The sequence below is a fragment of the Chiloscyllium plagiosum genome, chromosome 27, assembly GCF_004010195.1.
Source record: "Chiloscyllium plagiosum isolate BGI_BamShark_2017 chromosome 27, ASM401019v2, whole genome shotgun sequence".
Classification (NCBI taxonomy): domain Eukaryota; kingdom Metazoa; phylum Chordata; class Chondrichthyes; order Orectolobiformes; family Hemiscylliidae; genus Chiloscyllium; species Chiloscyllium plagiosum.
In genome coordinates this window covers 14,843,939-14,856,500 of record NC_057736.1, presented here as the reverse complement: position 1 = coordinate 14,856,500, position 12,562 = coordinate 14,843,939, and the positions used below count along the sequence as shown (strand labels likewise).

The window sequence follows — 12,562 nt, the reverse complement described above, 5'->3', positions numbered from 1 at the left end:
CTATACAATTCATAAGTACCCAAAGTCGCCTTTTTGATACCTGCATAATCTCTTGACCCCCTTATTTGACAGCTCTGCAGATACTTCACTAGCCCCGCCTACCAGGTTAGCCTGAACTAGCATTTCCCACAAGTTCTCTGGTCACTCCATCTGCCTAGCCGGTTTTTCAAATGAAATAAAGAAGGCTTTGACATCTTTCTCATCAAAATATGGCATTGATTTAACATATTTGTATACATCACTACCTTCTCTCTTCATCTGCTAACTTAACTTTCCTGACTAATTCATAACTTCTGAAGTTCAAATTCTCTTTCTCTTTCTTCTCTCTCTTCAGCTAAGAACTTGCTTTCCTTTCTTTTTCCTCTGTCTCTTTCTCCTCTCACTCCTTTTCTTTTTGTTCAGCTAAGAACCTTCTCTCCCTTTCACTTTCCTCTAACATGGCTCTTCTTTCCCTTTCTTTATTTTCTAACTCCATTTGCCTCAATTCTAATTTAGGTTTTTCCAACTCTACTGCATTTGTCTATTTCTCTGATACACCTAAGTGCTTGACCAACACCATTATATTTTCAGCTTTCCTTTTATCCCTGGTTAAATGCAATTCTAATCTATGTGCTAATTCTAAAAGTATGATCTTCTTTTGTCTTTCTAAACTCTCTTGGCAAATTTGGCAAGCATCTTCAAACCCCAGAACCTCTTCAATGTTAACAGCCATTTCCCTCATTTTTAATTTAACTAACCATAAGTTACCAAAATTAAACACATTTTTTCACCTACATTTTTATTTAAAGATCTAGGACACTAATCGGCAAGTGTTTAAATCTTCTGGGATCTTTCATACTCCAAATCTGTTCACATCTGTCCAAATCTCACACTGGATCTGTCTAAACCTGTCCAAATCTTTCCAAATCCAAATTCAAATCTATATCCAACTGCCTTCAACTTCATAACAACTTCCGGTTCTAGAAGACTGCCACGCATAGATGTTGGAAATCCGTATGGAGGCAGAAACAAATTACAGGAATGTTGGATTTGATCCAGTTTCATAAGGTTTCTTATCCAAAATTTACATCTTCAGGCTGCACATCTTTAAAACTTCAGATATTCACCCTGATGTTAGAAAGATGTGTGCTAAATGCAGGCAAATGTGGCTAGTTCAGTTTGTGAAATTTGGTTAGCTTGGACGAGTTGGACAAAAGGGTCTGTTTGTGTGCCAAATGACTGTGTCTCTAGGTTGTGAATAATCTAATTTATCGTAACTGAATTTATGAGACATACATTGTGAAATCAGGACACTCGCTCAAACTATCTTATAGTGTTAATTCAGACCTGTAAATGAAAATCTAATATTAATTTCTAAATCAAACTGTGGGTTGTTCTGCAACTTGTTTGATTGAGGGTTGTAACAGCTGTGTCTAGTGCTGATGTGTACATTGATCTGGGAATATTATAGATGGCCAAGATATTAAATGTCAGAAGTATTTTAGTACATTGCATGCAACTGCTGCAAGTTCATGTCTCCAGTTATGGCGAACGCAGTTCTCAAGCTATTAGTCATTTTCTGTTTTTCCTTACCTATTCCTGGATTAAGGACTGTCCCTTTACATTGTTCAGGGAATTGAAATCAAATCGAATAATGGGCTGCATTTTATCACAGGAACCACAGTAAATGTAAGTGATATTTATTTATCTCATACTTTCTTCATAGCTCACACTGTACGTGTGTACATAATTCCTGTTCTGTTTCTATGTATCCCTGTTTGTGTTTATTAATCTTGCACCTGCTCTCTGCCGATTTCTGTTAACCTGCTTATTTGTTTCTATCAACTTGTACTTGTGTGAATATTAGTTAAGGCCTCTGTGTATCTGTCAGAGACACTTTGTCCATTTCCATTGTAAATTATTCTTGTAATATAGGTGACTCTGGCAGAGCTGTTCATTACCTTGTGTAGTTTCCCTGATCTTCTACTAACCTGTTTGTATGTTTCTCTCCCGATGTACGCTTGTTGTTCTGTACAAGAGTGTGCATCTCTGAATTTCACTTCCATTTTTTGTCTCTTTTCGGCTTTGTGATTTTTATTTGTAGTCTCGTATGAGTGATCAACTTACCCTGACTTAGCACCATCTTCACTAAGATTTGCTCCAAGTCAGACACTTTCGTGACTTAAAGATGAGTCACTGTTTTTAAACATTCTCAATCTTATCTCATTGTGCAAACACTATCAACACATAACACAACTGTTGCAGCTCAAAGAGAAAACCCTTCATCATCTATACAGGGTTACACCTTGCCAGTATTGCCTAGATTTTCTGACAATTATTTTAGATATTCATTCAGAGTTTATGTAAGTCTTTTTCACACTTCAAAGAAATAATTTACAACTTCCTGCTGGTTTTCACGTCACCCTGCAGAATTTAATTGTGATATCCTGGTACAAATGTATCCATGTGCAGTATATAAAATAGTTGGCTAGATGGTTAGTTTGCGATGCTGAATGATGCCTGCAGCACGGGTTCAATTCTCACACTGGCTCACCTTCTCGACCTTGCTGGTCGATCCTCATCATGTCTGTCTCTGTCTAATAGGAGAGCAGCTGGATAGAACTTTCACCTCCAGTTTGTCTTTAAAGGTAAAGAGAAGCAAATAAATTATGAGAATGCTGAGTCCACCTGTTCTTTCAGACCTGACCGACAGAAAGTATGGACCAAAACTTGAAAGGGTAGGGCAAGTGAGTGTCGTGAATCGAGAGAAACACCAGGAAAACAGTTTAGTGGTTCTGTTTACAGGCTTGCTGGGATTTTTAGGAAGCATAAAGAATTAGAACAAGAGTAGGCCATTTGGCCCTTTAAGCCTGCTCCACCATTCAATATGATCATGGGTTTTCATCCAACTTAGTACCCTGTTCCCTGCTTTCTCCCCAGACTTTTCAATCCCTTTAGCTCTAAGAACAGTACATAACTCCTTGAAAACATTTAATTTTTGACCTCAACCGTTTTCAGTGGCAGAAAGTTCCACAGGCTCACCACTCTCTGGGTGAAGACATTTCTTCACATTTCAGTTTGAAATGACCTACCCCATTTCCCTGTTTATGGACATCTTGTTCACAAGTAACATCTTTTCTGAGTTTACCTTGTTTTGTTAGAATTTTCCAGGTTTCTATGAAATCACCCCTCATTCTTCTAAATTCCAGTGAACATAGTCCTAACATATTTTGTCTTCTTCATACATCAGTATGATCATCCCAGGAATCAGTCTGGTAAGCCTTTGTTACACTCCCTCCACAGGCAGGAGACCAAAATTGCACACAATTCTCTAGGTATATTCTTACTAAGACCTTGTACAATCACAGCAAGCCATCCCTGCCCCTGAATTTGAAACCTCTTGCTATGAAGATATATTTGCTTTCTTTACACCTGCAGCTACATGTTTAGTTTCAGTGACGTGTGTACAAGGATGTCCAGCTCCCATTTTCCCAAGCTATGACCATTCAGATAATCTGCTTTACTGATTTTTTTTTTGACTACTAAAGAGGATAACCACACAATTATCCACATTATTCTTAATCTGCCATGTGTTTGCCACTAATTCATCTTGTCCAAATCACACTGAAGTGTCTTGCATCCTCACCACAGTTCCCCCTTCCACCTGGTGTTGTGCTATCTGCAAATATTTAGGTCCCTTATCAAATTAATTATATATATTATGAGTAGCTAAGGTTCAATCGTGATCTCTGTGGTACTCATTAATTACTGCCCACCACTTAGAGTCAGAGATATACAGCATGAAAACAGACCCTTCACTCCACCTCATCCATGCTGACCAGATATCCTAAATAAATCTAATCCCAGCATTTGGCCCATATCCTTCTAAACACTTCGTATTCACATTCACATCCAGATACCTTTTTAAATGTAATTGTATCAGCCTCTATCACTTCCTCTGGCAGTTTATTCCATACATGCACCATCCTCTGTGTGAAAAAGTTGTCCTTTAGGTCCTTTTTACATCTTTTCCCTCTCAACCTTAAACCTATGCCTCTAATTTTGGACACCCCACGCTGGGGAAAAGACCTTGCCTATTTACCCTATCCATGCCCCTCATGATTTTATAAACCTCGATTAGGTCACCCCTCAGCCTCGGACTCTCCAGAGAAAGTAGCCCCGGCCTATTCAACCTCAACCAATAGCTCGTAACCTGGCAAGTCTGCCATCTATTTGTTTCCCATTATCACTTCCTGTGTTTCTGACTGTAAAGGACCCACACATGTCTTCACTAATATTTTTCTCTTTACATACCTATAGAAGCTTTTACAATCAGTTTGTATGTTCCCCAAGCTTATTTTCTCATACTCCATTTTCCTCTTCTTAATATATCCCATTGACCGCCTTTGCTGAAATCAAAATTGTTCCCAATCCTCAGGCCTGCTGCTTTTTAAAATTTTTGGCCAATTTGTTTGCCCCTTTTTTTGGGTCTAATACTATGCCTAATTTCCCTTGTTAACCATTGTGGGACTACCTTTCCCATTTTGATTCTTTATGCTGACAAGAATACTACATCCCAGTCTTCCTTCTCGAGAGACTTTCACTGGTTTGCAGGAGACACAGGGACCAGTTCACATTTATAAAAGCTCTCTGACTTATTAATTAAAAGTCACAGCATACAATAACACCATTTTTTTCAGGCTTTCATTAACAGCTTTTAGTGCAGAAAACAGAGAGCTTCTGATATGGCAGAAATCTAAAGGCTTCTCACTATTCTTGTTCATAGCAGTTCAGCTACCTGAGAATCAATTACACAGTTTTTGGCTGGCAGAAGGCCTTTATCATTAATAACTGGTTACTAGTCTATAGATCAATCAGCTGTTTGTTGCCAACCAAAGCTCCAGTTTACATAACTCTTTGGCTCCAGCTTATCTATACACTGTACTTCAATTACTGCTTGAACAAGCACTTTTGTAAGCAATGCTTGTAACGAGTGTTGGCTGATTTGCTTTCAAAACATGTAGCAATTCTTTGTTTACAAAGACTTTTTTTCTCATTTCGCTCCACATTTTAAAAATACAGAAAATTAAACAGTCTTCATATATGAATGTATAACCCTGGTTGGATTGCAGATGACTGAGTGAATGTTTTTATGAAATCGACTTTACTTCCTTTCCTTTAGTCTCCAGCTTATCGCTCTCAGAAAATTCGACCAGGAGATGAGGTCGTCCAAGTGAATGATATGGTTGTAGTAAGTATTAGGTATCACAAATTTGCATTGGATGATTTAAGTGTGCTACAAGTCAGTACATGTGACTTGTGTAAGTTCTAACTCTTTAACTGGAGCTAACCCTTATCTACTCCTGTATCCAAAGAAAGAACAAAGAAAATTTACAGCTCAGGAACATGCCCTTTGGCCCTCCAAGCCTGAGCCGATCCAAATCCACTGTCTAAACCTGTCACCCAATTCCTAAGCATCTGTATCCCTCTGCTCCCCACCCACTCATGCATCTGCCCAGATGCATCTTAAATGAATCTACAGTGCCTGTCTCTACTACCTCTGCTGGCAACGTGTTCCAGGCACCTACCACCCTCTATGGTATCCATTCACTTTATCTTTATAGCGTTAAAAAGGAATTAATGTTCCTATTGGTATATTTGCAGGATGTAATCTTTTCCACGCTCCAGTTGTTTGTCATAATTCCCAATTCCAAAGATACTTTTAGTTAGTGCACCTCCCTTTCTCCCCTGACCAGTACCCTCTGTTTACTGGGCTACCATCTACATCTACTGACTATTTTAACTTGAGTCCCATCAACCTTTTTAATTTAAAAACTGCTTTCTGATTATTTTCCTCCAGTTCATTTCTTAGAGTTTCCTTGTTGTGACCTCCCTTTTAAGTATAAAAGTGACCTTCTTTCTAACTTCCTATTTCTTGTGCGCTATAAATACCCTTAAATATTCTCTAGATAATAAACACCCTTGTTTTTTTTCTCTCCCTTCGCCTTTCTAATGATCCCTTTTACTTTTACTTATGAATTTTTAATTTTGATTTTTGAATTTGTTGACCCCAAGTGTTTACAATAAACCCCCTTCCTTTAAACACTGGATGTTGATCTAAGTTCAGTTGATGATGTATATTTGGAAATTAATCTATTTTTGACAGCTTCCATATTGTCAGTATTTTCTATATGACAAACACCAAAGAATTCAGGCTTCCTGGATCAGGAGTCAGAGTTCTTTCTCCAATTCTTCACCATGACTGTGTCTGGGAAGTTAGCATATGCAGATATTGAATAGATAGATTGAGCTTGGTTGCATGATTCCAGCTCTCATCAGAACATTTGGAATGTTCCATCTATCCCTTGAGTCTGTTTTGCTGTTCAGTACAATTGTGGCTTCTCTGTATCTTAATTCTGTTATTTCCTGTGCTTTTATCCCTCAATGCTTTTAACTTGGTCTTAACTCTGAGGCTAAAGAGCAATGTTTGAGGGTGATCATCCAAACAGTAATTATTTAGTTGTGTATGCAATCCTAATCCTAACAAGAATTACGTCCTATGGACCTCCTTTGACTCAATGGTAGTGTCCCTATGAGAGTCCTAGGTTCAAGTCCCAACTGCTCCAGAGATTTGTAATAACATCTCTGAATGGGTTGATTATAAAAGAAGGTTAAATAATGAAAAAAATGAAGAGCATCCTAAGGAGAGGTGAGAAAAACTGATTCAAGTTGGAATGTTTGGTATAATCTCAAATAACAATTCTTATTTGTTATAGTATGGGTAGTGATCCTCTCCTCAATTTTTTTTCTTCTGTCTTTCTTTATTCTTAATTTTCATTTCAAATGACAGTAATTGTAAAGCTCCAGCGAAAAAGGCTTCTCAAAGTTCTCAAGTCATTTTCACCCTTCAGTGAAAGTATACCTAGTCTGCAAACTAAGTCCACATATCTCCTTTTTTCATATCTCTTAATGTTGTCAGTTTGCTTCTTAAAGGTACTTTAGCTGATGTGGTAGTATCTCCCACAACATGAGGAGTTGGGTGTGGATATTGTGGCATTGAATAATCCAGCAGATATACATTGCTACTAACAATTATGTACAAATATTGCATTCCTAAGACACTCAAGCGATGCCAGGTAAGATGGATGATGAGACCTTTATACCCTCATGTCACATACAGTGATGATGTGTTGGGCAAGTCACACAAAGGTATCTTGATTACGAAGCATAACACATTTCATTTTTCCAAAGAAAAAAACTTAGTCCACTCTGTTCACACATCAACGCATTGTGACGTCGAATACTTCTTCTGCTGCCTCGGCCTCTGAGCTTACATTTTCAATCAATACTCCTGCCCACCTTCAGAGGACCTCTTCGCCCGCCTCCAACACACCCCATCCACCAGGACACCCTATGCCGGTGTGAGACCCGCCCTTGTCCTCTTTAGTTCCACTGCCACCGAGACATTGACCGCCTCAACCAGTCTACTTCCCTCCCCCACTCCAACCTCTCACCCTCACAACGCGCATCCCTCCATTCCCTCTGCTCTAACCCCAACCCCACCATCAAACCAGCAGACAAAGGGGGGGCAGTGGTAGTTTGGTGCACTGACCTCTGTACTGCTGAACCCAGATGCTAACTCGAAGACACCTCCTCCTACTGCCCCCTTGACCATGACCCCACCCCCCCATCTATCATCTCCCAGACCGTATAGAACCTCATCACCTCAGGGAATCTCCCACCCACAGCTTCCAACCTCATAGTTTGGGAACCCCGCACTGCCTGATTCTACCTCCTTCCCAAGATTCACAAGCCTAACTACCCCAGCCAACCCATTGTCTCAGCCTGCTCCTGCCCCACCGAATTCATCTCCACATTCCTTGATACTGTCCTATCTCCCCTGGTCCAGGAACTCCCCACATACATTTGGGACACCACCCACACTCTCCACCTCCTCCAAGACTTCTGTTTTCCTGGCCCCCAATGCCTCATCTTCACCATGGACATCCAGTCCTCATACACTTCAATTTGCTATGACCAGGGCCTCCAAACCCTCCATTTCTTTCTTTCTCAATGCCCCCCAACAGTGCCCTTCCACTGACACTCTTATTCATTTGGCTGAACTGGTCCTCACCTTCAACAATTTCTCCTTCGAATCTTCCCACTTCCTCCAGACGTAAGGGGCAGCCATGGACACCCGCATGGCCCCAGCTATGCCTGTCTCTTTGTCAGCTACGTGGGACAGTCCATCTCCTGCTGTTACGCTGGCACCATTCCCCACCTTTTCCTCCCGCTACGTTGATGACTGCCTCGGCGCCACCTCGTGCCCCCACAAGGAGATTGAACAGTTCATCAACTTCACCAACACATTCCACCCCAACCTTAAATTCACCTGGACCATCTCTGACATCTCTCCCCCCTTCCTGGACCTCTCCATCTTTATCAATGGTGACCGACTCAACACTGACATCTTCTACAAACTCACCAACTCCCACAGCTACCTGGATTAGATCACCTCCAACCCTGCCTCCTGCAAAAATGCTATCCCTTATTCCCAAATCCTCTGCATCCACTGTATCTGCTTCAGGAGGAGCAGTTCCACCACAGGACACACCAGATGGCCTCCTTCTTTAAAGACTGCAATTTTCCCTCCCACTTTGTTGATGAAGCCCTCCAGCACATCTCATCCATATCCCACACATCAGCCTTCGAACCCTGCCCCTCCAACCGCAACAAGGAACCCCCCGGTCCTCACCTTCCACCCCACCAACTTCCGTATACATTGCATTATCCTCCGCCATTTCCGCCACATACAAACAGGCCTCACCAGCAGAGATATATTTCCCTCCCCACCCTTATCTGCTTTCCATAAAGACCATTCCCTCTGTGACTACCTCATCAGGTCCACGCCCCCTAACAACCCATCCTCACCTCCTGGCACCTTCCCCTACTGCAGGAATTGCGAAACCTGCGCCCACACCTCCACCCACGTCCCCAAAGGAGCCTTCCACATCCATCAAAGTTTCATTTGCACTTACATAAATGTCATTTACTATATCTGCTGCTCCCAATGCGATCTCCTCTACATTGGGGAGACTGGACACCTACTTGCAGAGTGCTTCAGAGAACATCTCTGGGACATCTGCCCCGTGGCCAAACACTCCAACTCCCCCTCCCACTCTGCTGAGGACATGCAGATCCTGGGCCTTCTCCATTGCCACTCCCTTACCAACCGACGCCTGAAGGAAGATTGCCTCATCTTCTGCTTCGGGACCCTCTAATCCCAGGGCATCAATGTGGATTTCACCAGTTTCCTCATTTCCCCCCCACCTTACCCCAATTCCAACCTTCCAGCTCAGCACTATCGTCATGACTTGTCCAATCTGTCAATCTTCCTTCTCATCTATCACCACCACCCTCCCCTCCGACCTATCACCTTTACCCCCATCTCCATCCACCTATTGCACTTTCAGATACCTTACTCCCAATATATCTCTCCACCCCAGAGGCTCCCAGCCTCATTCCTGATAAAGGGCTTTTGCCCGAAATGTCGATTTTCCTGCTCCTCGGATGCTGCCTGACCTGCTGTGCTTTTCCAGCACCACACTCTTGACTATAAGCACATTTTGTCAATTCAATAATTACACGAACTGATCAACAGTTTATAAGACTAAATTTTCAAATTTCAATGTAACACTTTAGAAGTTTGACAAATTCAGCCTGATCTGGTAATCATGTATCCATATTCTAGCTTCATTCTTCAAGTGATCAGGGGCAAGATGGGGGCATGAGATCTTTATACAGTTTGGTCACATGATGCAGTGTTGACATTATAAGCATGTCTCTTAAAGGTAGATTAATTGTAAGAAATATCATCTTACCGTGTCATCTAATCTTTACAGTCCAGGTTTCATTAATACAAACCAATATTATGTTTTCTCTAAGGCATCATCACTAATTCTCACTCCCTTCAGCTATAATACACACAATAGAGGAGACAGGGGAACTGTTCCCAGCCACTTGCTGTGTTTTTTTGAACATGGCCTTGACTGCTGTCATTCCAGAACCCTGCACGCTAACATTTAGGATCTCCTGGGCACCTAAATCTCTTTACCTACCTTCCCTACCAAAACCACCTGACTAAGACATAGAATTCAAAGTGCTTGGGGTGACATGGTGACTCAGTAGTTAGCACTGCTGCCTCACGGTGTCATGGACCTGGATTTGATTCCACCCTCAGGTGACTGTGTGGGGTTTGCACATCCTCCGTGTGTCTGCATGGGTTTCCTCTTGGTGCTCCGGTTTCTTCCCATAGTCCAAAGATGTGCAGATCTGGTGGATTGACCATGGTAAATTGTCCATAGTGTCCGGGGATGTGGAGGTTAGGTGGATTAGGTACTTGAAATGCAAGGTTACAGGGATAGGGTCTGGGTGGATGGTGTTTGGAGGGTCGATGTGGACTCATTGGGCTGAATGGCCTGCTTCCACACTGTAGGGATTCTATGATTCTACAAACCTTCAATGTATGGGCCTATTACTCAGTGATGACACAGAGAGATGCTGGAATCCTTTTTTCATCTTAAAGCCTCTTAATTTATTTGTTAACTGACTCCAAAGAGAAACATTGTTCCAACAACCTATGCAATGATGGATTTCCCACTTGGGGACTCTTCCTTCTTGTTTTTTTTTCTCCACCAATAGGTTGGGTGGACATTGCATAACCTGGTTGCCAAACTGCGGGAGAATCCAAATCAAGTAGTCCTCATTATGAAAAAGGTGCCCCTTGACATATCACCATCTTTCAGTTTCTCTGACGATGTTCAGCTGCAGCAACCCCACCTAACAACACAGGTGAGGACAATCTCTTACCAAATTTCTACTGATAAATGAGAATAGAAAGAGATTAGGACAAAGATCAAGAAGACAATTTATGAATGCAAAGAGGACCTATGAACTAAACGATCAAATTATTTAAAACTTTTGGCAGGCATATCAATAAAAAAAGAAGTCTAATGAGAATTGAACCACTAAATATTTACAGGGAGAAGATAATAAAACAGTAATGACAAAGAGATGATAAAACCTTAATTATTTTGCTTTGGTTTTTAGAAGGGAGATGGGACATGTGGACATGATGAGGTAACTAATAAGATTAGTGCATTTAAAATCGCAAAGAGAAAAGGATGTTAAGGTCACCATTGTCTTAACAGACCATAGGCTGCTTTCTCATTCGAGAAACTGGAAGATCACCACACAACAGGCAAGAGGAGAGATTGAGAAGGAGATTCCTTCAAGGTAAATTCAGCCAGGAAATGGAGCCATATTGTTGATGTGACTCTGCATCACAAACCAGCCATCCAGCCAATTCAGCTAACTGAACCCTTGCCCTCCCCACCCCCCAAAAAAAAGTACTGTATCCTTGTATTTTGAAAGATTCCAGGGAAGAGTTAACCAAGATATTACTGTTGTATTTGATAAATTGATGATGAAGGTGTCATGTTATAGGACTGGTGGATGTTCAAATGTAATTTTTATAATTAAAACAGGAAAACAAAACATGTTGAGGGAATTACAGTCTGTCACGACAACATCAAGAATCCTTACTTATAGCAGAGAACCAAAGAAAAGCTACAAATGAGAAATGTAATAATGAATAGCTTGCATGGAATTTTGAAAGGGAAAATTTTGCTTAAGCAATCGACTTTGAATTATTTGAGGAGGTAACACAGTAACTAATGACTTTGAGGTCTGTTCAATTATCGGAACCTCCTGGTGCCCCAAATGCATGTAAATATAGACTGTTCAAGTAGGAGATGCCTTTGTTTGTTTGGATAGTCAAAATCCAATGTTTGTTTCCTTGATGTGCTACTGTACATATATATGTGTAGTTTTTTTTATGAATAAAGTATATTTTTGAAATAAAAATAACTTGTACCAGCAAGTAACAATTCCTGTCAATGTTTGGTAAAGAGCATTCTTTTCAAGTTGCCTGGTGTCCCTGATCCCAGACTCAGCTCAACTAGTTCTGGTGAGAGTGCCAAACAACATGGAAGTGTCACCTGGGAGGAGAAACCGAAGATCCTTCGACTCCCCACTTAATTGGTATATTAATAGTTAATGCAAACAACCCATCATAAGATGGGTAGATGAAGAAAAATTATATTGATATGTCCTTTCATCAGTGAAATAGAATGAGTGCAGGTTGACACATGATACAGTAAGGGATCAGTAGTAAGAGTGGATACCATGAAGTGCAGGAGCAGAAATAGGCCATTCAATCCATTGAGTCTGCTCCATCATTCCATGGCTGATCTGACAATCCTCAGCAGCATTTTTCTGTCTAACCATTTGCTTCCCACTTATTTTTAAGTCATCTGCTGTAGTGTACTAACTTTCCTCAACCAAATCATTAACATATGTTACAAATAATTGTGGTCCCAATACTAATCCTGGTGGGATTCTACTAGTTTGCCATTCTGAACGTGCTTCCCTTACCATAGAATCATAGCATCCCTTATCCCAACTCTATATCCTAAGATTTAGCCAATCATTTATCCATGATAACATACTACCTCCAACACTG

The 12,562-nt window shown here is 41.0% G+C and overlaps 1 protein-coding gene across 3 annotated transcripts in view; it reads left to right on the top strand.

Annotated features, from left to right (window-relative positions):
• cnksr1 (connector enhancer of kinase suppressor of Ras 1) overlaps nucleotides 1–12,562 on the top strand; it is an 84,353-nt gene that overhangs the window by 36,236 nt on the left and 35,555 nt on the right. For 2 of the 3 annotated variants that reach the window (XM_043717490.1, XM_043717492.1), the window contains exons 7-9: nucleotides 1,612–1,668; nucleotides 5,162–5,230; nucleotides 10,681–10,830. In XM_043717490.1, coding sequence (XP_043573425.1) covers nucleotides 1,612–1,668; nucleotides 5,162–5,230; nucleotides 10,681–10,830 — 276 coding nt within the window. The remainder of the gene's footprint in view (nucleotides 1–1,611; nucleotides 1,669–5,161; nucleotides 5,231–10,680; nucleotides 10,831–12,562) is intronic. The other variant, XM_043717491.1, reaches the window with a different exon arrangement.